Source organism: Pristiophorus japonicus, chromosome 15 (genome assembly GCF_044704955.1).
Source record: "Pristiophorus japonicus isolate sPriJap1 chromosome 15, sPriJap1.hap1, whole genome shotgun sequence".
Taxonomy (NCBI): Eukaryota; Metazoa; Chordata; class Chondrichthyes; family Pristiophoridae; genus Pristiophorus; species Pristiophorus japonicus.
The window spans coordinates 65,885,489-65,912,618 of record NC_091991.1 but is presented as its reverse complement, the minus strand read 5'-3'; the positions used below and the strand labels follow the sequence as shown (position 1 = coordinate 65,912,618).

The following is a 27,130-nucleotide window of genomic DNA, read 5'->3' as shown; positions in this document are numbered from 1 at the left end:
GCAGGCTCAGAGGACATAATATCCTACTCCTCCTATTTCTTGTGTTCTTATGTAACATACAGAATGGATAGCCGGTTGGCTACAAAACAGAAAGTGGGGGTTAATGGTAGTTACTCAAATTGGCAAAAGGTGGGAAGTGGTGTTCCACAATGAACTGTGCTAGGACCACTGTTGTTCACCATTTACAAATGGTTTGAACTCTGGAATTGTAAGTACAATTTCAAAAATTGTGGATGACACTAAATTGGAGGATATAATCAATACAGAGGAGGACTGCAATAAGATGCAGGAAAATATTAATAAACTTGCAGAATGGGTGTGTAATTGGCAAATTAACTTCAATATGGATAAGTGTGAGGTGGTACATTTTGATAGGATGAATAAGAAGGCCACACATTCCTTTAAAAATAAGTTTCTCAATCGGGTCGAGGGATCTGGAGGTTCAGGTACACAGATCACCAAAAATAGATTAATAATAGGCTGCAGGTTAATAAGGACATAAAAGCAAACCGAGCACAGGGGTTCATTTCTAGAGGGATAGAATTGAAAAGCAGAGAAGTTATGTTAAACTTGTGTAGAACCTTGGTTAGACCACGCTAGTACTGTGCACAGTTCTGGTCTCCATATTAGAAACAGGATTTAGAGGCACTGGAGAAGGTGGAAAAATGATTTACTAGAATGATATCAGAATAGGTTATACCTGTCAGAAAAGCTTTGAACAGGCTGAGGCTCTTTTCTCTAGAAAAGAAAGGATGTCTTGAATTATGTCTTTTTAAGATTATGAACGGGTATAATGAGGTAGACGTAGAGGAGATGTTCCCACTTGTGGGCAAGACCTGAACTAGGGGACATAAATTTAAGCTTGTCACTAAAAGCATTGGGGAATTCAGGAGAAACTTCATTACCCAGAGTGGTTAGAATGTAGAACGCAATACCACAAGGAATAGTTGAGGTGAATAGCGAAGATGAATTTCAGGGGAAGCTGGATAAGCACATGAGGGAGAAAGGAATGGAAGGCTGTGTTGATTGGGTGAGATGAGGAGACTCGTGTGGAGCATAAATACCAGCGTGAACCTGTTGGGCCGAATGGCCTATTTCTGTGCTGTAAATACTATGTCGTTCTGAAGTGTTGAGAGCACTTGCATTGGAAGAACTAGGCTTGGCTGAACATTTGCTGGTTTTCATTTCTGCAGGCAAGACCAATGTTGACTTAGTCATATCACAATATTACAACTGCAAAATATCAATAGAGTAGAACATTTCCTGAAGTGTCTGATACTGGAGTGAGTTTTGGCCATACATTCTTGGTGGATTGTAAATTGTGGATGTAATTTACCTTGTAAAATACTTTTACAGATGATCTGCAGGCATTGGATTTGCTGTGTTTTGTTTAGCCCTTCAATTGTATTTTTTTTTAAGTGCTTACCCAAGTTTTACTTAACATCAAATTTGAATGTGGTTCGTTTATTTTTTAGTGGAGTGAAGATTGTGATATGCAACCCTTATTGATTTACAAACTTGATTAGCTCTTTTACTTGGCCCTGTTAATTACAATTAAAATAGAAGCAGGGTTGACCATTTTCATAAAAGTATGCATTCATGGATCTGTTGTCACTTTAGTAACGCGTATTTCAAAATAGATAATCCTGAAGGAACTTTTGAAATTGCACTAAAGCTGTGAAATGCTACAGTAAGTACAGCATTGCACTTTAATGAAGTTTGTAGTGTACTAATAATGTCCATCCCATTATGGTAAGTGAGCAGTACATTACCTGTGAAATTGTCCTGGTCGACTGCAGATGAATCAATTTCATCCAATATGGACCATGGAATTAATGAAGTCAGTACTTCTGATTATAATCTTCTGTCATTGCTATAGATTTACATAAAATAACCTAATAAAATAACTCCCTTCGGGCCACTAAACCGTTGCATTTTACTGTCCACTAAGGCTTACGTGGCCAACACTTTGGGGCCAAGTTTCGGCCTGAGTTGCTCCTGTTTTTTTGGAGCAACTGGTTTAGAATGGAATATCTTAGCAATTTGAATTCTTGGCATTTAGTTTGCTCCAGTTCTAGTCAGTTAGAACAGTTTCACTTTGGAACAGAATTTTTTTTTCAAAAGGGGGCGTGTCCGGCTTCTTACTCTGTTTTCAAAGTTTAGGCAGTGAAAACTTACTCCAAACTAACTTAGAATGGAGTAAGTGAAGATTTTTGTACGTTCGAAAAAACCTTGTCTACACTTTGGAAAATCAGGCGTAGGTTACAAATTAAGTGTAGGGAACGAGGGGGGGGGGGGGGAAGGGAAGTCATTAAATTCTGTAATCAATCCTTAGTCATACTTCTATTATACAAATAAATCCAACCTGAATAAAAATTTATAAGCAAAGAAAAGATTAAATAATCCATGTTCCTACCTGTGTGAAACAGCCGCAGCCTTCGAGCTGCTGTGCTTCAGGCAGGCCTTTCATGTTGGAGACAGGCAGGGGTGGCGTCAGTGTCTCGACGGCAGCCCCAACAGCGGCAGCAAGCAGCCTTCGAGCTCAGCTGCGGTGCTTCAGGCAGGCCTTCATTCCGTTAGTGGCTGGCCGGCAGCCGAGGAAGCGACACTCACGCAGCTTTCCAAGGGGGTTGAGGCCATTCGGCCATGCGATAGGGGCGGCGTCAGTGGCTGGCCGGCAACCGAAGATACAGCAGCAGCCTTCGAGCTGTGAGGGGACTGAGGCCATTTGGCCACGGGATAGTGGCATCGTCAGTGACTGGGCGGCAGGCAAAGACACAGCAATCAAGCAGCCTTCGAGCTGTGAGGGGGACTGAGGCCATTTGGACAGGGAGAGGCAGCCACATACACAGTTTTATACTTAAATTTGCAGAATAGGTGCTGCATTGTCAACACCACGTATTCTGCAATGGTTCGCCATCAATTCACTGCATAGGAGAGAATTGATTAGAGCTCACTGCACCAGGAATGTCGTAGCCCGTAGGTTGATGGGCAGGAGACCTTACCCACGTCGACAATATCGAGCCAGGCGCTCGTACCTGGACATGAGCGAGGCTGATTGTGTGAAAAGGCTGCGTGTTCGCAGAGAAGTTGTCACTGAGATCTGTGAATGGTGAGAGCAGATTTGCAGCCCAGAAGCAGAACGCCAACTGCCCTGTCTGTTGCAGTGAAGGTAACAGCTGCACTTTCTTTCTATGCCTCGGGATCGTTTCAGGACTGGAGATGTGTGTGCCATCTCTCAACGTGCAATACATGCCTGCATTTACCAGGTCACGGCTGCACTGTATGCGCGAAGGAATGACTTCATCAATTTCCCAATGATCGCACAAGCGATCCATGAGAGGGCTGTGGGCTTCTTCAGGATTGCCGGCTTCCCAAAGGTACAGGGCTGCATTGATTGTACCCACATAGCCTTGCGAGCACCTGTGGAGGATTCTGAGCAGTACCGAAATAGGAAAGGTTTCCACTCTTATCAACGTGCAGCTCGTGTGTGACGACAAGCAGTGCATCATGTCAGTCGATGCGAGATACCCTGGCAGCACCCACGATGCGTTCATCCTACGCGACAGCATTATATCTGACATGTTTGAGCAGCAGCCAGAAGGGCAGAGCTGGCTACTGGGAGAGAAAGGGTACGGCCTGACCACCTGGCTCATGACGCGTGACACGGACAGAAGCTGACCGTTAATACAACATGGCGCACATCGCATCATTGAGAGGACCATTGGCATATTGAAACAGCGATTCCGATGCCTGGACCATTCTGGAGGACAGTTGTTATACTCTCCTCAGATTGTCGGTCACTTCACTGTTGTGTGCTGCAAGCTTCATAAATTGGCCATCATGAGGCAGCAGGAGCTGGTAGTGGAACCAGAAGACGTACGTGAGGGTCCAGTGCATGATGATAGGATTACGGAAGAGCAGGATGTGGATGATAACGACGATCAGGAAAGCATGCAAGTGCCTGATGCCGGAGCACGAGGTCAGAGGAGGGCTATCCATCATGCCCCTTTAACGATTGCTCGAGCCTTGCGCCAGCAGCTCATCCGTGAACGCTTCAACTACTGATGCCTGAGGGCTCTGCGACCATTTTTGCGCATGGACATGTTTATTCTTTGCAGTTGTTCCTACGTTGTGTTGTTAATGGAACATGAAACAGTTTTAATGAAAAAATACTTTATTGAAAAGTTAATGTCACTGTAATAAAATATTTGTTGTATCAAACTATACTTTTTAATATGACTCTTGAAGATCACTTAAACTTGTAAAGTTACAAAACTTACAAAAACAATTTCAGTTTGAAAAACGCTACTACAGCTACATCACGAACAAGAACAAAAGCAGCAAAGAACGGCTGCAACCATGTCTCATCCATATCTCAGTGAATGTTCACTTCCTCATGGGAGTGTCATTTGATTGGCTGGGCTGTGTGCCCTTATTGCAGCAGCTACCTCAACCAGGCCCTCCCTGACGGCCTGTGCCGACACTTACATGCCCTCCCTGATGGCCTGTGCCGACACTTGCATGCCCTCCCTGACGGCCTGTGCCATCGATTGCACTCCCTCGGACATTCCCTCCCTAAGTTCCCGTGTCATTACTGCTATTTCTCCCGTCAGGACCGTCAACTCTTCACCCACTGTACTGACGCCACCGATGAGTGATCAGATAAGCTCATTGGTCTCCATACCCAATGCCACAACCTGATCCGCATCTGTTGCACGTTGCATCTCAGGAGAGCGTGTCTCCAATCTCCTTCTCTGCCTGGGTCTGCCTCGTGGCACCACTACACTGGGAGGCGCGGGCATGGACGGTGGGACGCTCGGTGTTGCAAGCGGCACCACTACACAGGGAGGCGCGGGCTGGGACTGTGGTTCGCTCTGTGTTCCAGACGGCAGAACTGGAGGGAGAGGCTCGGGCTGGAACGGTGGGATGCTCTGTTGCAGACGACAGAACTAGAGGGAGAGGCTCAGGCTGGAACGGTAGGACGTTCTGTTTTGCAGACGGCAGCACTAGAGAGAGTGGCTCGGGCTGGGATGGTGGGGCGCTCGGTGTTCCAGACGACAGCACTCGAGTGCGAGCCATGGGCTGGGATGTTGGACGAATGGGTGTAAACTGCTCCATGATATCAGCAGCAGCACTGGGACCCGCAGCATTGGAATCAAAACAATAATAGGTGGAAGCAGAACCTTTGCGAGAGGGAGGCGCAGGCTCGGACAGTAGTGCACTGACTGTAGAATGCTGCATTATACCAGCAGCACCACTGGGAACCGCGACATCGGAAGCAAAACCATGGAAGGTGGAACCAAGACCTATGCTAGGGGTTGAAACTCTGAATGCCCCTTGATGGGGGCACATAAACATTAATTTGGAAGCTCTCCCCTGCAGACATTTCAGTCATCGCTGCCATCATCCAGTCTGGTTCGTCCGCATCTGGTTGTACTGGTTCTTGTTCTGTATCCTTAGGATCCTCAGGGCCATCGTCGTTGTCGTCGTCGTCGTCATGATGATGATGATGTTCTGCAAAATACATCAGAACAGTCAAATGTTTAACAGCAAGGGAGGGGGCCGGATGGGTGGCATGAGTACTCTCACACATAGCAGGATAGGCAGCAGGTTGATTTAAAGGGCCACGATGCATTTTCAGGACTTACCCTCTTCCTCGTGTGTGGGCCCAGCTTGTTCTGTACTAATTGCTTTTCTCCATGTACGACTCATCATAGCAGCTACCCTTTGTTCCAAGGGTGTCAGTGGATGCAGATTGGGCGTGTCTCCTCCTGTCCGAGTTGCCTCCCTTTTGTTGTGGGCCAATTTCTTCTGCAAAGAGTAAAATATAACTTTTTACGGAGTGTGTCAGTCTGCAAGGTGGGACCAACAGATAGCCAGGTTACAATTACGATTAAATTAAAAATGGGAAATATTACTTACACTAACTACTTGACCAAAGTCGTGCCATTTCTTTTTACACTGGCTTCCAGATCTGCTGGTATGCACCACTGCAGTAATCTTCTGCAACTTGGTTCCACCGTTTCTTCTTTTCTTTTGGTGGCACTTTTATGCGACCTCTGTTGCTGGTATCTAGCTCCTGCCATCACTGCTCAATTATATTGACTAATATCTCTACTTCCTCATGCAAGAAATTCTTTGTTCTTGGTAGACGTTGATCCATTGCAAAGTTGAATTGGCACTCTTATTTCTCAAAACACACAGTCCTTAATTTGCATGCACCAATGCAGCACCGGTTCTGCAAGTTTAGCAGTGAAAAGCTGAACTCACTGATTTCAACAGTGCTGCTAAAAGCACTCCCTCACACACAAAAATAACACAAAAATTAAATTACAAGCCTTTCCAGGGGTCCAAGAGACAAATCTTCACTTTTTCTCCAGTCCCTTTAAAAATGGCCGAGTGCCAATATTTGTTTCACACTGCGCGCACGCCCCAACGCACACGCGCAGGGTTGCCGGCACGACGTTGGCTCATTTGAATTAGACCCGCCCCCCCACTGCTTAGAGAACCAGCGCGAGTGTCTGGCCCCGCCCCCCCCGCTGTGATGTGCGCACCGCGCCAAACTGAGTTCGAGCTCCGAGGAGCCGGAGAATCTCTTTTTTTTTCCTGCACACATAGGCGCGAAGAACAGGCGTAAACTTGGGGCCATTGTATTAATGATCCTCGTCTGTTTAGACCTATCTCTTCATGTAAAAGATAACACGATGATGATCATTGTAGCTATGAAGTATAGGGGCTTTCATTCTACTTCAGTAGATTTAAAGCATTCTTGTATTGTGCCATTATGGATTCAATAATTGTCCAGTTTTGTAATCTGGTCCGAATTTCTAAAATGGGAACAGCAGTTGGCTGCATAACTAATATGGTTGTTTGAACAACTTTATGAATACCTGTCTTCAATAAAGGGGTGAATGTGCTCTTTAGAAATCTAAATGAGGTTACAGTTGCATTATTGTGTGAGATAGGACACTGTAGCTGGCCTACTGTATCTCCATCTTGATTTGAATGTTAAATATAGAAAATGACCTGAATCTTGGTTTTCTTTTAAACCCAGTTCATATTGTAGCTAAATTTATCACCTTGCATTACATATGTGAACGCAAGCTCTCTGCCTCCCAAATCCTGCCCATCTTTCCTGCAACTCCACTGAAGTGTGGCAATTTCCATTCCTGCCACAGCATTGAAACAGCCCTAACCAAAGTCACAAAAGTCACTGACTGTAGCCATGGTGCATTATCCCTCTCTGAACTTTCTGCAGCCTTTGTTACACCATCTGATTGCTCTCACTTCATTCCAACCTATCCGATTGTTAGCAGAGCATCTCCAGTAATGGTTTATATTCCTTCCCCAAATCATTACTACTGGAGTACCCAAGGATTTTTCCTTCGCCCCTCTTCTGTCATCTACATGGCAGACATGAAGTTAGCTTTCAAGGAAGACAACATCCAGCTCTAGCCCTCTTTCACCCCTCTACTGCCTCGATCAATTGTCCAAACATTGGGAAGGCTGAAGCCATTGCTTTTGGCTCCCTGCCACAAATTCTGTACCCTCCTCACCGATTACATCCCCTCCCTGTTCTTTATCTCAGACTGTTTGCAGTCTCCTAATTGACCCTGAATGAGTATTAGACCCTGTATCTTCTCTACCACAAAGACCACTTCCGTAACATCACTTGCATCTGCTTCAGTCCATCTGCTGCTGAAACCCTCCTCCATGCCTTTATTACTTCCAGACTTAGCTGTTTCATTTGCTCCCCTGGCTGATCTCCCATACTTCAGCTCATCCAAAAATCTGCTGCCCTATTCTATCAAGACCCGCTTGCCCTTCACCTCTTTTCCGCTAACTTTCATTGGCTTGCAGTCCCTCGATGCCTCCTTTTAAAATTCTCATCCTTTGTTTAAATCCCTTCATGGGTTTGCCCAATCTCTGTAATGTGCCCCCCCCCCAAAAAAAAATCAGTTCTCTTTGACTCTGACCTGTGCCTCCTCCACTCTCTTTGGCTCACCACTGGTGACCATTATTTTACCCATCTGGAATTCCATCCCTAAACCCTGCCGCCTCTCCACGTACCTCTCCTTTTAAGGCCCTCCTAAAATCCACACCTATGACCAAGCTTTTAATCAACCCTTCCAAAATCATAGAATAGTACAGCACAGGCGGTGGTCATTCAGCCCATCGAGTCTGCACCAGCTCTTTTGGAGAGCAATCCAGTTAGACCCACTGCCCGCTCTTTCCCCATAACCCCGCAATTTTTTTCAGTGTTTATCCAATTCCCTTTTTGAAGGCTGCTATTAGACCTGTGGAAACCAATTCATCAGGTATCCATTCCAAATCCTAACCACTCATTGTGTGAAAAGGTTCTTCCTCGTGTCGCCTCTGGTTGTTTTGCCAATCACCTTAAATCTATGCCCTCTGGTTATCAGCCCTTCAACCATTGGAAACAATTTCTCTTTGTTTTAGGCAGTGTCCTAGGTCCCAATGGCCCGGATTTTCCGGAGCCAATGCCCGCGTACGCAGTGCCTACTCAGCTGTAAGTGCCACGCAAGTTCCGGTTTATGCATGAGCTGCACATGCACGAAAACCTGGAACCTGTGATCCTCCACATCGCTGGGAAATGAACATCCGCTGGCAGAGAGTTGGGCTATTTGCCCAACAAATGCCCATGAAACTCTTATGCATGGTAAAAGCAGGTGCAAGGCCTTCTTTTACCAGCGTATGGGTGAAAATAAATATTAAAATAACATTTTGTAAATCATAACATTCAAAAAACTTTTTAATTAGTTTGTGTTCTGTTTGGCCCCTTAAAAAAAGTTTAAATCTATTTTTCAAAAAATTAAATTTTTGTTTTAAATGTTTAATGAAATTTTATTTTAATTAATTTTAAACATTTTTTATTTCAAAGTTGTGTACATGTGTTTCTTGGGTGATTCCTATTAAGCTTATGGGGATTCGGTATGTAAATTGAATCCCCATATGCATAATGGGAATCCCGTTTGATTGGTTGATCCGACCCACGTGCTCCCCAGGGCACTTGCGAACCGCCTGCATCCCTGGGATGCGTGGTCCTTTACACGGGCCTTCGCGGAGAGGCCCAGGGGTATGAGTCTCCATGGATCCAGGACTATTAGGTAGGTGTGTAGATTTATTGTGGTCCGGAGCCTCCGACCACAAGCTGCTTCATCATTGACCTTCCCTCCATCACAAGGTCAGAAGTGGGGATGTTCGCTGCACAGTGTTCAATTCCATTTGCAACTCCTCAGAGAATGAAGCAGTTCATACCCGCATCCAGCAAGACCTGAACGACATTCGGGCTTGAGCTGATAAATGGCAAATAACATTAGCTCCACACAAGTGCCAGGCAATCACCATCACCAACAAGCGAGAGTCTAACCACCGCCCCATGACATTCAACGGCATTGCCATTGCCAAATCTCCCACTATCAACACTCTGGGGATCACCATTGACCAGAAACTTAACTGGACCAGCCACGTAAATACTGTGGCCACGAGAGAGGTCCAAGGCTGGGTATTCTGTGGTGAGTGACCCAATTCCTGAATCCCCAAAGTCTTTACACCATCTACAAGGCACTAGTCAGGAGTGTGATGGAATACTCTCCACTTGCCTGGATGAGTGTAGCTGCAACACTACTCAAGAAGCTCGACACCATCCAGGACAAAGCAACCCACTTTATTGGCTCCCCATCTACCACCTTAACCATTCATTCCCTCCACCACCGGCACACTGGCTGCAGTGTTTACCATCTACAAAATGCACTGCAGCAACTCACCAAGGCTTCTTAGACAGCACCTCCTACACCCATGACCTCTACCACCGAGAAGGACAAGGTCTGCAATCACATGGAAATACCATCACCTGCAAGTCTCCCTGCAACTTGCACACCATCCTGACTTGTAAATATATTGCCGTTCCTTCATCGTCGCTGGGTCAAAATCCTGGAACTCACTCCATAACGCACTGAGAGCACCTTCACCAGATGGACTGCAGCAGTTCAAGAAGGCAGCTCACCACCACCACACTATATGGCCTTGCCAGTGATGTCCATATTCCATGAAAGAATGAATTTTTACAAAAAACTATCTAAACCCTTCATGATTTTAAATCCCTATTAAATCTCCTTGGCTTTCTCTGCTCTAAGGAGAACAAAACCTAGCTTCTTCAATCTATCCATATAACTGCAATTTCTCATCCCGGGAGCTATTCTAGTAAATTTCTTCTGTACCCTTTCCAAAGTCTTCACGTCCTTCCTAAAGCTCGGGGCCAAGAAATGAATACAATACTCCAGCTGGGGACGAACTATTTGAGTTCTCATCACTGCATTCTGTGTGGCTGGAATCTAGGGCTACTGGGCTCCACAAGTTCCTTAGTCAGACACTCATTGTCCTCTTTCACAATTTCACGGGAGGCTTCTACAACTGTGCTCGTGCTGCCTTCTGAGAAACTCTGACAATCTTTGACACAATTGTGGGTGATGTCTGAAGATTGAAAGCCAGAATCAGGAAATTCTTGCGATGAACACTCCAATTGAGTATCTTGAATGGAAGGGGGGTTTAGCTGCTATTCAAGAGAAAGGACCGTGTTGGTCCTATAAAGGTTTAGCATAACTTCCTGGCTTTTGTACTCTGCCTCTATTTATAAAAGCCCAGGATCCCATATGCTTTATTAACTGCTTTGTAAACTTGTCCTGCCACCAAAGATATGTGCACATAAACACCTCCAGATCTCTCTGTTCTTGAACCGGTGCTAAAATTGTATCAATTAGCTTGTATTGCGCCTCCTTTTTTCCAACCAAAACTTCTGCGTTGAATTTCATCTGCATGTGTCTGCCCATTCCACCAGCCTGTCTTCATGTTTGTCTGATTAAGCATCTATGACGTGCCTTGGATCCTTTTTCTACATTTAAAAAGGATAAATAAATGCAATCTTTCAGATTTTTATTAAGAATAATGAAGTTTGAGTTAAATATTATTAAATCACAGTAAGATCCATACAGATCTTGCTAGGTATGGACAATAAATGCTGGCCTTGCCAGTGACACCCACATCCCGGAAATGACTAAAAAAAAAAATTGGCATATTATAATTTGCAGAGAAAGCCACATCTTGGCTCTGCACAGAGCCACATGTGGAATGCATCATTCCTGAAGTTGGTGCTACAGTCCATTTTATTCATCTCTTTTTAAAATTATGATCTTCATACTGAAACGTAGAGTAGCATTTGGACTTTTAACCGTGCCAATGATTTACCATGCAGCAAAACTGTGTTCTAAAACCATGAATAATATGGCAAAACAATCTAATGATTGCACATTTATCATAGAAGCAGGCTATTTCGGTCCATCGTACCTGTGCCGATCTACTTGGTTATTTTTTTCTAGTTTTCACAGCCAATAATGTTCCATCGTCTTCGTATTTTAAACTCTTTGCTTTTTTTTTTCCAATTGTAGATGAAAATGATGAAGAGACTGAAGAGCCTCCCAAACCAGTTGTGAATGAAATCAAAGAGGATGATGCAATCTTTTCCAAGAAGTATGTAATTTTATTCAGAAGCAAATATTTTTTAATGGAGTTTCAAAAGTATGTATTTAATTGTTTTTGTCACTGATGCCTACCTGATTTAGTGCTTTGATACTAAGTAATGAAGTAATATTTCTAGATTTTAATCATCCTCTGGAACTTCAATTCTTTTTCATTGGTTCAGGTCCAAAAATACAAATTCAAATTGCCTTCATTCCACAGGAAAAGACACAAAGGACATTTCCCTTGAAATAAATTTGCGCCTCATACACACTCAAGCCAGCTCTCTCCCTCTCTCTGGTGTATATGACCCTGTGGCTTCAATTTTCGTCCAATATAGATAGAAATGCATTGACGTTACAGCTCAGAAACGGGCCTTTCAGCCTAATTAGTCAGTGTCTGGGTTAATCTTCCACGTAAGCATTTACCTACGCTATTCCCATATCACTTCAACCCCTTTTCTTTCATCCACCTATCTAATCTTGAATGTTGACACCATTTCTGCCTTACTAACCTTGAAAGTGAATTCCACTTCCTCACAACTCTGTGTGTAAAGATGTGTCTCCCGCCCTCTGTTCACAATCTTAAATTGAGTACAGTATCTATGGCCCCTCATTCTAGAAGCTTCAACTACGAGAAACGGTTTGCTTCCATCTGCCCTGTCTCATTCTTTCATAATTTAAAAAAACTTATCATATCATCTCATACTATTCTAATGAAAGAAGACCCAATTTTCCAAGTCTTCCTTCATATTTGTATTTCCTCATAGCAGACAGCATTCTAGTGAAATGTGTTGTATCCTTCCTATAGTGTGCATTCAAATACTGCACACTGAGGTCTTAAGGTTTTGTATAGGCTCATCATTACCTCTTGGCTTTTATATTCTATACCTCTTGATGTAAAACCTAGAATTCTATTGGCTTTTATTACTGTTATTAACAATAACATTTATATAGCGCCTTTAACGCAGTAAAATGTCCCAAGGCGCTTCACGACAGTGTTAAGACAAAACAGATAAATTTGACACCGAGCCACAAGAAGAAATTAAGGCAGATAATTGAAATTATCATTCTGATGTACTGCTATTAATGTGTTATGAACCTGTATTCCCAAATCTCTCTGCTCTTCCATACCACCAAGCATACTTCCATTCAAAATATAACTATTGCTGAAACATTTTTTTAAACAAAATGCATCAGCTCACATTTGCAAACATTGAATGCCATCTACCATTTTTTAGCCCATTCGCTCATCTTATCAGCATCTCTTTGCACCATTCCTTTGGTCTTATAAAGAATTAACTATATCATCTACAAATTGTGCCACTACTTCTCTAGACCTATAACAAAATCATTGATTTACACAGCAGATAGAAGATTCCCACAGCCTGAACCCTGTTGGACACTACAGGTGCGACGTCCGGAATCTGGACACCGAGCCGATCCATGGTGGGGTCGTCCATAAACCGGAAAATGTTCCGAAACCTGCACTCGGCCCGATCTCACCCAGCCATCCTCTGGCGGCCCAACCAATAAACCCCTTCTCCCCTCCCCCCCTCCCAAACCTACCTTCCTCGGTCCAGGCAAAGACGGTCCAAAATCCGAAAATATCCGGAATGGCTTCAGTCCCAAGGTTTCTGGATTTCTGACGTCACACCTGTACTACCCATTCCCAACCACACTCAAAAACTGTCCTTAACTCCTACTCTTTTTTTTTCCCCCTCTTAAACCAATTTTTAATGCAGTTGCTCTCTTCCCCTAATTCCATACCGCTTAACCTTCTGCAATAGTTTCCTTGTCAAAGGCTTTCTGAAAGTTCATGTACACTACATCCACTGTGTTTTCCCCAGCTACCATGTCTGTTGCCTCCAAGATTCTATGACGTTTGACGAGCACAATTATTCCGTTGAAATCTGTGTGGGATACTTATAACTATTTTCTCTTTATCCAGATGAAGGGGCTAACATTTTCTCTACCATGGGTGTTAAGCTAATTGGCTAATTACTTGGATTAGCTCCAACTCCCTTTTTAAGTATGGGTACTGCATTGTCCACTCTCCAGTCCTCTGGAGACATCAATAATGAAGTCCTGAACTATTTTTAGAGCCTCTGCAATTTACTCTCTAATCTCCCTCAGGCTCCTAGGATGTATCTCGTTGAGCCCTGGCACTTAATCTTCCTTTAGCTCATCTAACATTTTTGTTGCAAATTATTTTATTCATAATATAACTCAACTCATTCTCAACCACTTCAGGACTTTCCTTCTTCTCCAATGATGTACAAATTGACAACCCTCTGCTTCAGCATTCCAGCTCATTTCAATAATTTTCTTTTTACTGGTTTACTTGTAAAATACTTTGGTTCCTTTTGATGTATTTTGAAATATTTTCCTCATACTTCCTCTTAAAGAAAAAACATGCATTTATATAATGCCTTTCATAACCTTGGGACATCCCAAAGCTCTGCAATCTTTGTTTAAAAAAAAATCCACTGTTGTTCTACTGTCCTGTGTTGCCAATTTCTCCTCCTACCTCACATCGGCTAACTCTGTTCTCATATAAGCTGACCTAATCCATTCTGCTGTTCTAATTTTTGTATTGACTTTATTCCAATTACTCTCCAGGTGCTCACCACTTTTGGCTCATTTACCTGATTTACTTCATTACTCACAACCAGATCTAGTAGTGCCTCCACCCTGGTAGGCATAATATCAGACTACTTGAGGAAGTGTCCTATACTCGTATTAGGAATTCCATTTACTCTGTCCTCGGAGATAAATGAATAATTCAAATCTCCCAGAAGAATATTTTTATTCTTGCACATCTTGCTAATGTTGCAGATTTCCTCTTCCATTCCTTCCCAGCGTCAGCAGCAGATCTTTTCTGTTTCTCACTGTAGGAGAATGTTTATTGACTCATTGTTCTGTGTTCTGGTTGGTATTCAAAGCTTGGATTCTTTCCTGTGCTTTTTGAATTGTCAGATTTTTTTTTATTTGTTTAGTCTCCTTGAGTGGCTGGCTTTTTGCATGAATTATGCTATAATAAAAACAGAAAATGCTGGAAATACTCAGCAGGTCAGGCAGCATCTGTGGAGAGAGAAACAGTTAACGATTCGGGTCTGTGATGGGGTGGAAGGCAGCAGCGATTAAATGACAATAGGGATGATGGTAATGGGACAAGTAAAGAGATTGGTCTAGAGGAGGTGAAAATGGGAATATCAATCATTAGCAACAGCTGCCATCCAAAACAATGGGGGCAGAGGTTATGATCTGAAATTGTTGAACTCCATGTTGGGGCCAGAAGGCTGTAAAGTGCCTTAATAAAAAGTGGTGCTGCTATTCCTCAAGCTTGCATTGGGCTTCCTTGGAAAAGTGCAGGAGGCTGAGATCGGAGTGGGATGAAGAATTAAAAGGAGAGGCAACCGGAAGCCAGGGGTCACGCTTGCAGGCTAAATGGATGTGTCCCGCAAACCGGTCACCCAATCTGCGATTGGTAAGGAGACTACATCGTGAGCAGCGAATACGGTATACTAAATTGAAAGTAGTACAAGTAAATTGCTGTTTCACCTGGAAGAAGTGGTGTTGGAGCCCTGGACTGAGAAGGGAGGAGGTAAAAGGGCAGGTGTTTTGTTTTATAATACTCCTGTGAAGCGCCTTGGGACGTTTCACTACGTTAAAGGTGCTGAATAAATACAAGTTGTTCTAATAAATCCAATAGGGAATTCAGGTTAGAATGTGGAACTTGCTTCACATGGAGTACTTGAGCTGAATAGCATAAATGTACTTATCTGGCTTCCCCTTAAATGAATGAGGGAGAAAGGAATAGGGGGAGGATATGTTGATGGGATAAGAAGTAGTAAAGTGGGAGGAGGCTTGTGTGGAGTATAAATGCAGACATGGATACAATGGGCTCAATCACCCATTTCTGTGCTGTAAATACTATTATGTAAGATGTGCCAAACGCCATTATTGGAAAATATTCGAACATGTTTCAGGGAGCCGCCTTTGTTCCGAGTAATAGTATTGTCCAGACTGTTGGCTAAAGGCATGTCCCACAGTACACACAACATACAATTTCATCGAAATTTACAGCACATGAGGCCATTCGGCCCATCGTGTCTATGCTGGCTAAAAAGAGCTAGCTAGCCTAATCCTATTTTCTTGCTCTTGGTCCGTAACCCTGTAGGTTACAGCACTTCCAAGTACACACTAATGCATCAGTAGAATTTAAGCTAGGCAAATAATTCTATTTGGTCAGGGGACAGGAGAATGGGCCCAACTTGCCATTGGTCACATTTGAAACACAAGGTCCCAATATCACCCCCCCGCCCCCTTCCTCCCCCATCCTAATTCTCTCCCATCAGCTACCTCCCTAACCCATTCACAGCCCCTTTACCCCATTTATATGCAAGTTTTTATATTTATGTTCCTGTCTTAAAGTATTTATGCATGACTTCTGCTGCTTAAAATTAAGACAGGAAATTATGGGCTACAATGTGCAATTTCTTGATGTGCACTAGGAATGCAGAAATTGTGTGCCTTTAGTGATAACAATTTTAATTAAGTTAAATTCTCAAAACAAAAATTATTGCAAAATGCTCAAGTTCATAGTTTACAAGTTTTTTTAATATAAAGTGTGTTTAAGCCTGAAAAGTATATATTTTTTTTAACTGAACTTCAGTGAAGAGCAATCCATTCTATATAAGCAATCGGCTTTCTTTTCTAACCGTTAACAAACACACTTGCTGTTCACGGGTGTTGTCTATTCGTAAATTTAAATAAATGCCATACTTGACTTTTAAAGACTTTTGGGGAAAAAAAGCAAAGAAACTGTAAAACACTCCTTTCTCCCCTTCAATTCCTTTTGATGCACACATTGCCAACTGGGAAATTTTACATGCTGTGATAATACACTGATGTGGTTGAAACTCAAACTGCTGTGAGGTGAAAAAAATATCCAGTTGTAGCCCAGGGTTTTGAGACAGGCTGAAACCTTGAAGTATAAAATGTAAATGATCAAAAGACCAAAAGTTGGGTGGGTAAATTTAATCATTGTTCTTGGGAAATATCTAATTGGCTTAAACTTCAATTCTTGAGAAAATACCTATCAGTTTATTAAAAAAAATCCGTTTGATTTTGATTTGAGATCTGGACTAATAATCCAGACAAGGTGAGTTCAAATCCCAACTTGGCAGTTTGAGAATTTGAATGTTTTTTTTTAAATGTTTTTGGAAATAAAAGCCGTTATCAACAAAAGTAACCATGAAGTTGCTGGTCTGCCGTAAAAACCCAATGGCTCACTCACTTTTTTTAGGGAAGGAAATCTGCCGTCTTTTTGTCCGGTCCCACACCCAAGTGGTCAACTCTTGATTGCGCTCCTGAAGTGATCTAACCAGACATTCAGTTGTATCAAACCACTATCAGTAGTTCAAGAAGATGGCCCCACCATCACCTTTCTCAAGGAAACTAGGGAGGGGCAATAAATGCTGGTCTTGCAAGCGATGCACCTATCCTGAATTTTTTTTTCATCAACAACAGTTTACACAGAAATTCTGTTGCAAGTCAATAAATAGGGAATTTCAATGTTAAATGACAATGTATGACAAAAGATCCTGACAAGTGAAGTTTGTGATATTGTGCACGTGATTTTTCAATATAAGCTTACTAGTTGCAATTTTGTTTTTCTTTGCAGATGTAAAATGTTCTATAAAAAAGATGGGGATTTCAAAGATAAGGGGATTGGTACAATCCATTTGAAACCTGTGGCAGATCAAAAGATCCAGTTGTTGGTGCGAGCAGACACTAATCTAGGTGAGTTAATTAACATTTATATTTCACATCACCTGTAAGTCAATAAATTGGTTATGTAGCAGTTATATTTTACGCCAAATCTAGCAAGTAATTCTAACAGTTAATGTGTATACCCTTTAAATTTGTCGTGAATGCTAAATCTATTCGTCAAATCTTTTCTCCCTGCCCTGTTCATTCCTAAATTTGGTTTAACTGTAAAGCCAGCAAATGCTATAGTACGTTTTTTTTATTAGGGATGCAAGGCCCTTTTGGTACCTGCTTGTTCCATTACTTGGCTTGTATTTTATGCAGATGCTACATCTTAATTCCTCTGTTCTATGGGGATGTGCTATGTGTGACTAGTCTGCTGCAATTTACTGTGAAGGCTCATGCATGAAAATGGCAACCTTGGCACGATTATTGAAAGCCTATGAAACTATACCTCCTTCATGTAAAGGGAAGGAGAGAGAGAGAGAGAAAATATAGATAAAGATGAGGTCTTGTCTATAAGGTATTCCATTAGAAACATGGAAACATAGAAAATAAGTGCAGGAGTAAGCCATTCGGCCCTTCGAGCCTGCACCACCATTCATGGCTGATCATGCAACTTCAGTACCTCATTCCTGCTTTCTCTCCCAACCCCTTGATCCCTTTAACCGTGAGGGTCATCTAACTCCCTTTTGAATATATCTAATGAACTGGCCTCAACAACCTTTCTGTGGTAGAGAATTCCACAGGTTCAATTTTAATGTTTTTGATGCAGTTGTCAAAATTTGTATTTGTACAATTTTTAGCTAGCTATAGACTTTTTAAACTGGAAATTGACAATGCAAAGTGTTTTTTGTCCTGTGGAAAATGGAAACTATTTAAATGTTTCAGACTAGGGAAAATATGGGCCATTAACTGCTACATTTGCGGTCCTGATGATTTGAGGCTGGTTTTAGTTGGAATGTAATCTTGGGTCAGTTTTGTTGAGCCCAAGTCAACTAGTTGATATTTTAGGAGATCTAAAAGATATTGAGCAGTTTTGAGAAGGTAAATAGGGGAAAACTATTTCCATTAATCAGAGGGCATAAATTTATATTATGAACAAATTATGAGGGTGTTAAGCCATCAAATGGCCTATAAAAATCAGTGGAAGCAGAATCTGTAATTGTTTTTCAAAGAGAAGTAGATATATATTTGAAAAATCATTTCAATGTGCAGGGGAATAGGGCTATAGGAAATGGCTAGCAAGATTCCACAATTTAAAGATTTCAACTTTTCTTTTCTGTTGACCAGGAAATATTTTACTGAACATTATGCTTCATCCATCATTGCCTTGTACAAGGACGGGAAAGAACAACATCCTCATCATCTGCATTCCCAACCCTCCCATTGATGAGAAGAATGCTGACACTGCTATTCCAATTTTGATCCGTGTGAAAACCACTCAAGATGCTGATGAGCTTCACAAAATTATAACCGAGAAAAAGGCTGCACATCAAGTGTAATTCCTGCTCAATTTAGTATTGTAAAGAGTTTCTGCCAAGTTGCTGCTAGGGTCTTTGTCATTTTTTTTAATGTTTGTGATTGAGGGAAAATATGGTGGTGAGGCAGATTGCATTCATCCTGACTTAGACATCCCTAGGTATTGTCCTTTTTACATGTACTGAAGTTATTTTCTACATACAATTGTGACCTGACCTGATTTTTAGCAGCATTGATAACTCATTTTATATCTAAGTTTGATAAACGGGGCCAGCATATTCAATAACCCTGAAACCCTTGACGTGGAAGAATCTGTGTGCTAATGTGAAGGATTGGAAATTTAAATTCTTGCCTCTAACACTCAGACTTGCTGAACTAGTTTCTTCTGGTTCTCAGTTGAATTCTAAGCAGCAGCAATATTTGAAGCTGCACTAATAATTGGACTATGGTAGGAATTTCCTTCCCCCTCCCCACCCCCAAAAAGCCAATTGAATAGCCCTGTTCACAAAGTGGAAAAGCATATGAGATTCACACCTGATGTGGTAGAATAAGATGAAACTATTGAGAGTAGGAGAACTTGGAAATTAATATCAGCAAGAAGGGGAAAAAAAAAATCTGAATTTAAAAAGTGATGATTGGATTGAAAAGACTCTACAAGTGCAATGAAGGAAATGGAAAAAGTAAGTAGGAAATGACAGGTGAACAGACTAGAACACAGGTGATAGATACATAATTATTTTTGGGATTTTTGTCATTTTCCCTAAAGTCTCTTGCAGCTGTCCATTTTAACTGCTTGTAAGCCACATGATTTTCATTTCATGTCATAAAATTGTAATAAAACAGTTACATTGAATCTGTTGATTTGTTGAGCTTGATTCTTGTACATAGTACCTCATAAATAGTTATAATTCAATGTACAAAAAAAAGTTGCCAGGTCATGTGCAGATCTATCTTAAATCAATGTGGTACAACCCTGGTTTCAGGCCATAATTTCCTGCTGCAGAAACTGTTGAAAATTACTTTCCAGTGGCATAAACCAATCTCATCTATTCAACATTGCTTGCTTTAGCTACATACAGTATAGTTATTTATACAAAAAGTCAATTTTCTTTGAGTCAAATTTCTCTTCAGATCATTAGAATTGGTTGATTATGCAATTTTACAGTTTATTTTTCTACATGTTGCCCTCCTTACACATGTTCTATAATGTTCTGAAGGTAAATTGATCGTATTTGAAGATCTTTAAGTGCATATTTTTGATCTGAATTTTAAAATGTGAATATGGCCTCTGTGCATCTGGATTGGTGGATCTTGAAATCCAAAGATAGGCAAATGTAGAAGAGATATAATCACTAGGACCAATTTGGGAATAATTTGGCTTTTCATTGTATAGCTTTGGAACAGTATTTAAATATAAATATACAATATATAACCATTAAGAACAGAGCTGTGTATTTTGAATCCTAAGTATCAATGCTTTGAGCTGCACTTTGGCTGCAGTACTGATAATGGGAGCCTTTTTTCAGCAATGTGGAAATAAGCAGCTGCCTTCGATTAATCAAGCTTGAGAGCTTTGTTTATAGTCTGTGTTTTTTGAATGATGTGTTAAATCATTTTTTTAAAAACTTACTGGCACTGATTCTGGCAAAGATTAATCATGCACGATTCATACAATCTTGATTTCCATGGGAAAAACTGGGCTGTCCTGTTGACATGCAAAACTTGAACCTCACCAATTGGCAATGGATCAGGTCACAAATGTATTATGAAATGTGCCTAGATAAGATCTTCATATGCTTTATTTGGTGGAACAAAATGCCCACATCCTGACACACATCCATTATTGATTATGTATCCATGTAAAAATTGTATATTTGAATTGCACGTATTGGTGCTCATCAAAGACTTAAATTGCCATTTTGTACAGCTTTTATTTATGTTCCAAATCCAGTGAACTGATAATAGGAATAGAGGTTTTCCACTGAAATAGCTATGTAAAAATAGCTATAAACCTTTTTTTTAAAACTGCGAAGTTTTTATTTTTCAAAGCTGAAGTTCATGCCAACATCAGTTAGGCCCAACCAGAAATCCAGAATGAATGACCACTTTTTTTTTTTAAATAGATTAATAAGGCCTTTAATTTTTTTTAAACCAAGTACTGGTGTTCATTTCTAGAGGGATGGAATTGAAAAGCAGAATTTTTGAACTTGTATAGAACTTTAGTTAGACCAGACTTTGAGTACTGTGCACAGTTCTGGTCTCCATTTTAGAAAAAGAATATGGAGGCACTGGAGAGGATGCAAAAAAGATTTTAAGATACCAGAACTGAGAGGGTGCAAAAAAGATTTAGTAGGATAATGGCAGAACTGAGAGGTTATACTTATTTGGAACTGCTGAACAGTTTGGGTCACCTTTCTCTAGAAAAGCGAAGGCTGAGGGTGACCTGATGAGAGGTTTTATAATTCCGAAAGAGTTTGATGGGATAGATGTAGAGAAAATGTTTCCACTTGGGGAGTCGAAAACTATAAGAGTCACTAATAAATCCAATGGGGAATTCAGAAGAAACTTATTTACCGAGAGTGGTTAGAATGTGGAACGCACTATGAGGAGCACATGAGGTGAATACCATAGCTAAATTTAAGTGGAAGATAGATGAGGGAGAAAGGAAGAAGTATATGCTGATAGTTAAAGAGGGGTGGGAGGAGGCTCGTGTGGAGTATAACCAGCGTGGATTAGTTAGCCTGTTTCTGTGCTGTAGACTCATGTACTTCTATGTAACCATAATCCATTGATGACCTGATTAATATGGGTCTGAAATCTGGTTAATGTTGGAGCTACTTATTTTGGTAAATACTATTGGTTAAAATAACTGCTGCCATGCAGTTTTATTTTCAAGAATTTGCACAAATGCAGTTTACCAATGAAAGTGTTAAAACCGTGTCCTTTTTATATTGCCTTGAAAAAGACTCTGAAATTTTTTTACATGTACTCAACTCATTTGCAAAATCCCACTGGGCCTTCTGATTTTCTTTTTCAAATGATGGCAGTTTCTACAATCTTTGTTTTGAAGACATGCAATTGTTTTGAAAATAGTGCAGTTTTATTTTGTGACTAGTTGCTCAGTACACCAGACCATCATAGTAAGACCACAACTAAGTAATGTCCAGGCTAATTTTCTCCAAGTTGCTTAGTGTCCTGTGATCCAGTTTCATAAAATATGGCTCCCAGATCATAGGAAAAAGCAACAACTTTGGGCCTTTCACATGAACGTTTATTTTTCTCATATTCTGAAAACTTGAAATAAAACTGTTTGTAACCTGTAATGTGAAACTTCTGAATTTTCTTTGAGTCCGCAAGACTACATTGTGACTGTGTGCGCGACTTGGTGCAGATTGTTGCAACTTGTCCTCTAACATATCATTCGAAGCCAAGCAGTTGAAAGAAGATTTATTTTGAGATTGGATATTTGCGATGGTTTCCACATTAGATTTTTACAGAACTATACTGTTCACATCCATGTGTGCATCAGGCAGGTCAGTTCTATAGTCATTTATGAATGCAGTTAGGACGATGTCTACCAGCAATGTGGCTTTTGAAAATATTTGCATCTTAAGGCGAAAGTCAAGCATCCCATGAAACAGAATCTAATTGGTGTGTTTTGTACAATATTTGATGTGCACCCTGTTTAATCAGAAAGACAATGATTCTGTACATTATTTTGATTCTTTTTAAAGCTATTTTAAGTTGCTACTAGTTTTGGGTAGTGTTTTGCAATTTGTAGTTTCCTTGAATTTGGTGATTTTCAGGCTCTAGTACTGTGTTTATTTTCACCAGGTGTAGTTATTGTAACAATATTTTTAATAAACAGCTAAACTTGGCAAAGACTTTTGAGTTGCTGGTTATACAGGTCAAAAGCTTATGGCACTGTATATATCCATTAAAATCAATTGCAGGACACCAAAACCAGTAGGAAACTCACAGATAGGTTAGTACTATGCAGAAAAGGGGGCAAATTGATGGAAGAGGCCTCTTCAATCACAGTGCCCTGAAGAGTCTGGGGATGTGGCTGATATATATAGGAGTTGTAAACAGAAGCTACTTCCCTCCACAAATCAAAAATATATTTGATGGTATGAACTATATTAATCCTACTCAGAAATTCCACACTGAAGCCTCAATGTCCTAAAGCAGTTGCAAATAATGCATTTGTGATTAATATTTTCATGTGTGAGATGGTTGCTTTCAAACCAGGATAAAAAGGTAATTTTACAGTTAATTTATTATAGTGAGCGTTAGTGAGTTTTTATGCATATTCATTAAAATCTGATATATGTGGGAATGCACCTTTTAAATTTTTCTTGCACTTTTAGGTGATTCTAATTTGGTTTACTCCCGTATACATTTCTGTTCCCAGTGTACATGAAGATTTGTCAGTCGTTGATTAGGAATGCATCAAAAGTATCCATGATTCAAATTGTAAGTGAGAAGTAAAATAATGCATTAAATAACTTGCATCCAAAGTGTATTGTAAAGCAATATCCAGCTGCATATTCACAATGATTAGTTTTTTTTGTGATGTAAAGTATACATCACTTTTAGGATTCTCACTTCAAGTAAACATTCCAATCTGTGTTCAATGGCAGATTTTTGCTGCTAAAATTTGGATTTTGTAGTGATTGGGGGAGAGTGGCAGGTATTAAAAATAAGGGCTTATTTAATGGGAAAATAAGCAATTAGGATGTTTTAAGTGAACCATAATGGCTGGAATATTGAGAAAAAGGGTTTATGCAATGCAAGCATTCTAGATGCTGTTTACATGAAGAGCTGTGACGTGTCAAGTACCAGAATGCAAGACTTCAGATATTATGCAACTTCATACAGGATTATTATTTTAATTATTTAAATCATTAAGTCCTTTCATTCTAATTTTTCAGTAAATGTCTCAATTATTTAGAAAGACACACGTCCTGTTTGGTTTCTGGCATCTAAGCCAATTCAGTATATTTATTACATTTCTGAACTCCAAAACAAATGATTAGTTGAAACAGAATGGGTCAAATTTGTTGTTTAAATTCCACCCTACCGTCTAAAGATTATGGAATTTTCTGTATATTCCATCCTGTATTGCCTAATAAAAGGGATTGTGTTGTCTTAAAAGATTTAGAAGATGCTGATGTGATATTTTAGCCATTTTGCATTTTTAAAAAATCAATCATGTTGCCCTGTCTAAATGCCTTTGTTGTAAAACTTACTGTGATATGAGCATTTTGCTTTTTAAGTTCTCTTTGTCTGTATGTATGTCAATGCTGCTTAATGTGAGGAAATGCACATTTCAGGTGAAGGCCAGTTTAATTTTGCTTGGAATTAATTTAAGGACTTAAGTGCTTTGTCTTAATTTAATCCTTGTCTTAATTTAATCCTATTGATAAAACTATCTGAATTTTCTGAAAATTTTAATTTGGTAAATGTACTTTTGTTATATATTCAGCTGATACCTTTTAAACACCCCCCCCGCCAAATAAAAAAACAAATATTTGACTACCAGACAAAGAACTTTTCAATTTCTGCCCAAAAATGTTAGGGACTTCCTATCGGGGCATGTAGTGTATTAATATCCCCACCATCTAAACCTGATGGCTCTCACTAAGTGTGCTTTTCATTAATGGCTAATAACTCATTTTTGAAGTGCATTGTCCTGTTGCAGGATAACAAATAAAACCTGGCTAAAACACTTAAAAATAGAAATGAAAATATGTAAATCAGTAAGTATTTGCATGAATAAATGTGGTTTTCCAGAGATATTACTATTTCTGCTCGAGTGGATTGTTTTATTGTCATGAGTATATTTATATTACAAGATGGTTTTATTCAAATAGTGAAATATAGATGTTCTGTGGAATGGATGTTATCAGTAACACTTCGGGCCCAAGTTTCCACATGATTTGCGCCTGATTTTTAGGAGCAACTGGTGGAGAACGGACTATCTTAGAAATCGCAATTCTCCATTTTTTTTTTCTGCAGTTCTAGTCAGGTAGAACAGTTCTACTTTGGAACAGAATTTTTTCTTCAAAAGGGGGCGTGTCCGGCCACTGACGCCTGATTTCAAAGTTTCCACAGTGAAAACATACTCCAAACTAAGTTAGAATGGAGCAAGTGAAGATTTTTGTAGAACTGAAAAAACCTGTTCTACACATTAAAAAATCAGGCGCAGGTTACAAATTAGGCGTCCAGAACGAGGTGGGGGGAGGGGAGAGGAGGCGGCCGTTCTTCCCACGGGGGGCGGGGGAGGCGCCCGTTCTTCCCGCGGGGGGGGGGGGGGGGAGAGAGAGGAGGCGCCCGTTCTTTCCTGCGGTGGGGGGAGGAGACAGTGAGAAGGCTGCAAGTGCTAATGTGCTTTTATTTTAAAAAATTTTAAAAATTAAACAGCTACAAAGAACTACAAAAATGGCCGAGTGCCAATGTTTATTTCACACTGAGCATGCGTGAACGCTCCAACGCGCACGCGCAGCGTTGCCGGCAGGAAAAAAACGAATTTAAATAGTACCCGCCCCCTCCCACTTACAAAATCGGCCCGTGTAGGCTCCGCCCCCCCAGGGCGCCGCGCCAGGCAGACGAGGAGCTGCAGAACGCTCCAGAATCGCGATTTTTTTTAGGCGCTGTTTTAGGCGCGAAAAACGGGCGCCCAGCTCGGAGGGGCGCCCGTTTTTTATCATGTGGAAACTTGGGCCTTTCATCTTTGTCACTTGACTCAAACGTTTATCAGATACTTGAATTATTTTCTGTTCTGATCGATTACTCATTCATTCAGTAATGTAATTACTTCCCTCACGTTTCAACTTCCATCCCCAAAAACATACTATTTGACAATTTAAATTTTATGGGGTTGTTTGTATTTTCTTGATGGTTATAGCTTTGCACCTTACTGAAATCAAAATCTGGCAGCTACAATTGGATTGAGGCTATAACATTAAGAAAATAGGATCTTTGCACCATATTGCCTGGTAGCTATGTTCTTTGACCTGTTCGGCTTTTAAATATTGTACTACAGTTTGAACTTTACATTTTTTATACTTGTATTTCCACCAGAGAGTGTTTCAACACAGGAACCAAAGTGGGGGGGGGGGGGGAAGTTAGCTAAAGAGAATTTTCTTTGCGTGTACCTTCTCGCAGCTTAGCAAAGGTATAACAACATCTATGGAGATTCTATGATTCTACCTGCTTTTCACACAGTTAGCAATTGTAACTGTAACTAAGTATTAGAAGAGGGACAAGGAAAAATCAAATGGAAAAAGGGAACAGTGTAATCAGAATGGAGTATTATTTAGTGTAAAAGTCTTAAGGTTAGTAGACTGGCTATATAGGCAGCATAGAAACTTATTTGGCCTGTTGTGCCTGTGCTGGCTCTTTGAAAGAGCAGTCATGCTTAGTGTCCATTGCCCTGTAAGTTCCTCATCCTCAAGTACCTATCCATCTCCTTTTAAAATTATTTATGGAATCTGCTTCCACCATCTTTTTAGTAGAGCGTTCAGATCCCGACAACTCTGAAAAAAACTCATCTCCCTTCTAGATCTTGTGACAAATCTATGACCTCTGGTTATTGACCCACTCTCCAGAGGGAATAGTTTTTCTCTCTACTCTTAAAACCTCTCATCTTGAAAAACCTCGTCACCTCTTAACCTTCTATGATTAATGCACACTTGGGAGGAAAAAGAAGAAATGGGAGTATAAAAGTGAGTGCAGATAGATAAAACCATAAAATGTCAATAGCATATTGGGCCTTAGAAATATGGTCTTCAGTACAAAAGCTGAGATAATGGTAAATGTAAACACGGCAATGGTTAAGCCACAGTTAAGTGCAGTGTGCCATTTTGAACCTCATTATGGAAAGGACATTAAAGCCATTGAGAACATGCAGCATCTATTCATCAAGATGATACATTATAGTTATGACAAGATAGAGTATTTCTATGTAGCAGTGAATGCTAAGAGGTGGTGTAATACAACTTTTAAAATTAAGAGTTTCAATGTGATGAATTGGAAAGACGACTACTTCTCGTTGGGGAGTCAGTGATGAGCAACCCTAAATGTAGAATTGTCAGGAAGTGCCATGAGTTTTGGATTAGTAACAAGGAACTGACACAGCACATAATCTAGATTGACACTCAGTGCTGTATTGTTGGCTATGCTTTGGATGAGACAAACTGAAGTACTGGACATTAAAGATCTCATGGCACTACTCAGTGTCCAGGCCAATATTTGTCCCTCAAACAACACCACAAAAACAGATCATCTGCATCTCATTGCTAGTTATAGCATTTTGCTGTGTGCAAAATGGC

At 40.6% G+C, this 27,130-nt stretch overlaps 1 protein-coding gene across 8 annotated transcripts in view; it reads left to right on the top strand.

Annotated features, from left to right (window-relative positions):
- nup50 (nucleoporin 50) overlaps positions 1 to 24,573 on the top strand; it is a 78,876-nt gene extending 54,303 nt beyond the window's left edge. For all 8 annotated transcript variants that reach the window (XM_070900551.1, XM_070900547.1, XM_070900550.1 and 5 more), the window contains 3 exons: positions 11,469 to 11,550; positions 17,227 to 17,345; positions 18,606 to 24,573. In XM_070900551.1, coding sequence (XP_070756652.1) covers positions 11,469 to 11,550; positions 17,227 to 17,345; positions 18,606 to 18,817 — 413 coding nt within the window. In that variant the 3' untranslated portion in view covers positions 18,818 to 24,573. The remainder of the gene's footprint in view (positions 1 to 11,468; positions 11,551 to 17,226; positions 17,346 to 18,605) is intronic.
- The last annotated feature ends 2,557 nt before the right edge of the window (positions 24,574 to 27,130 follow it).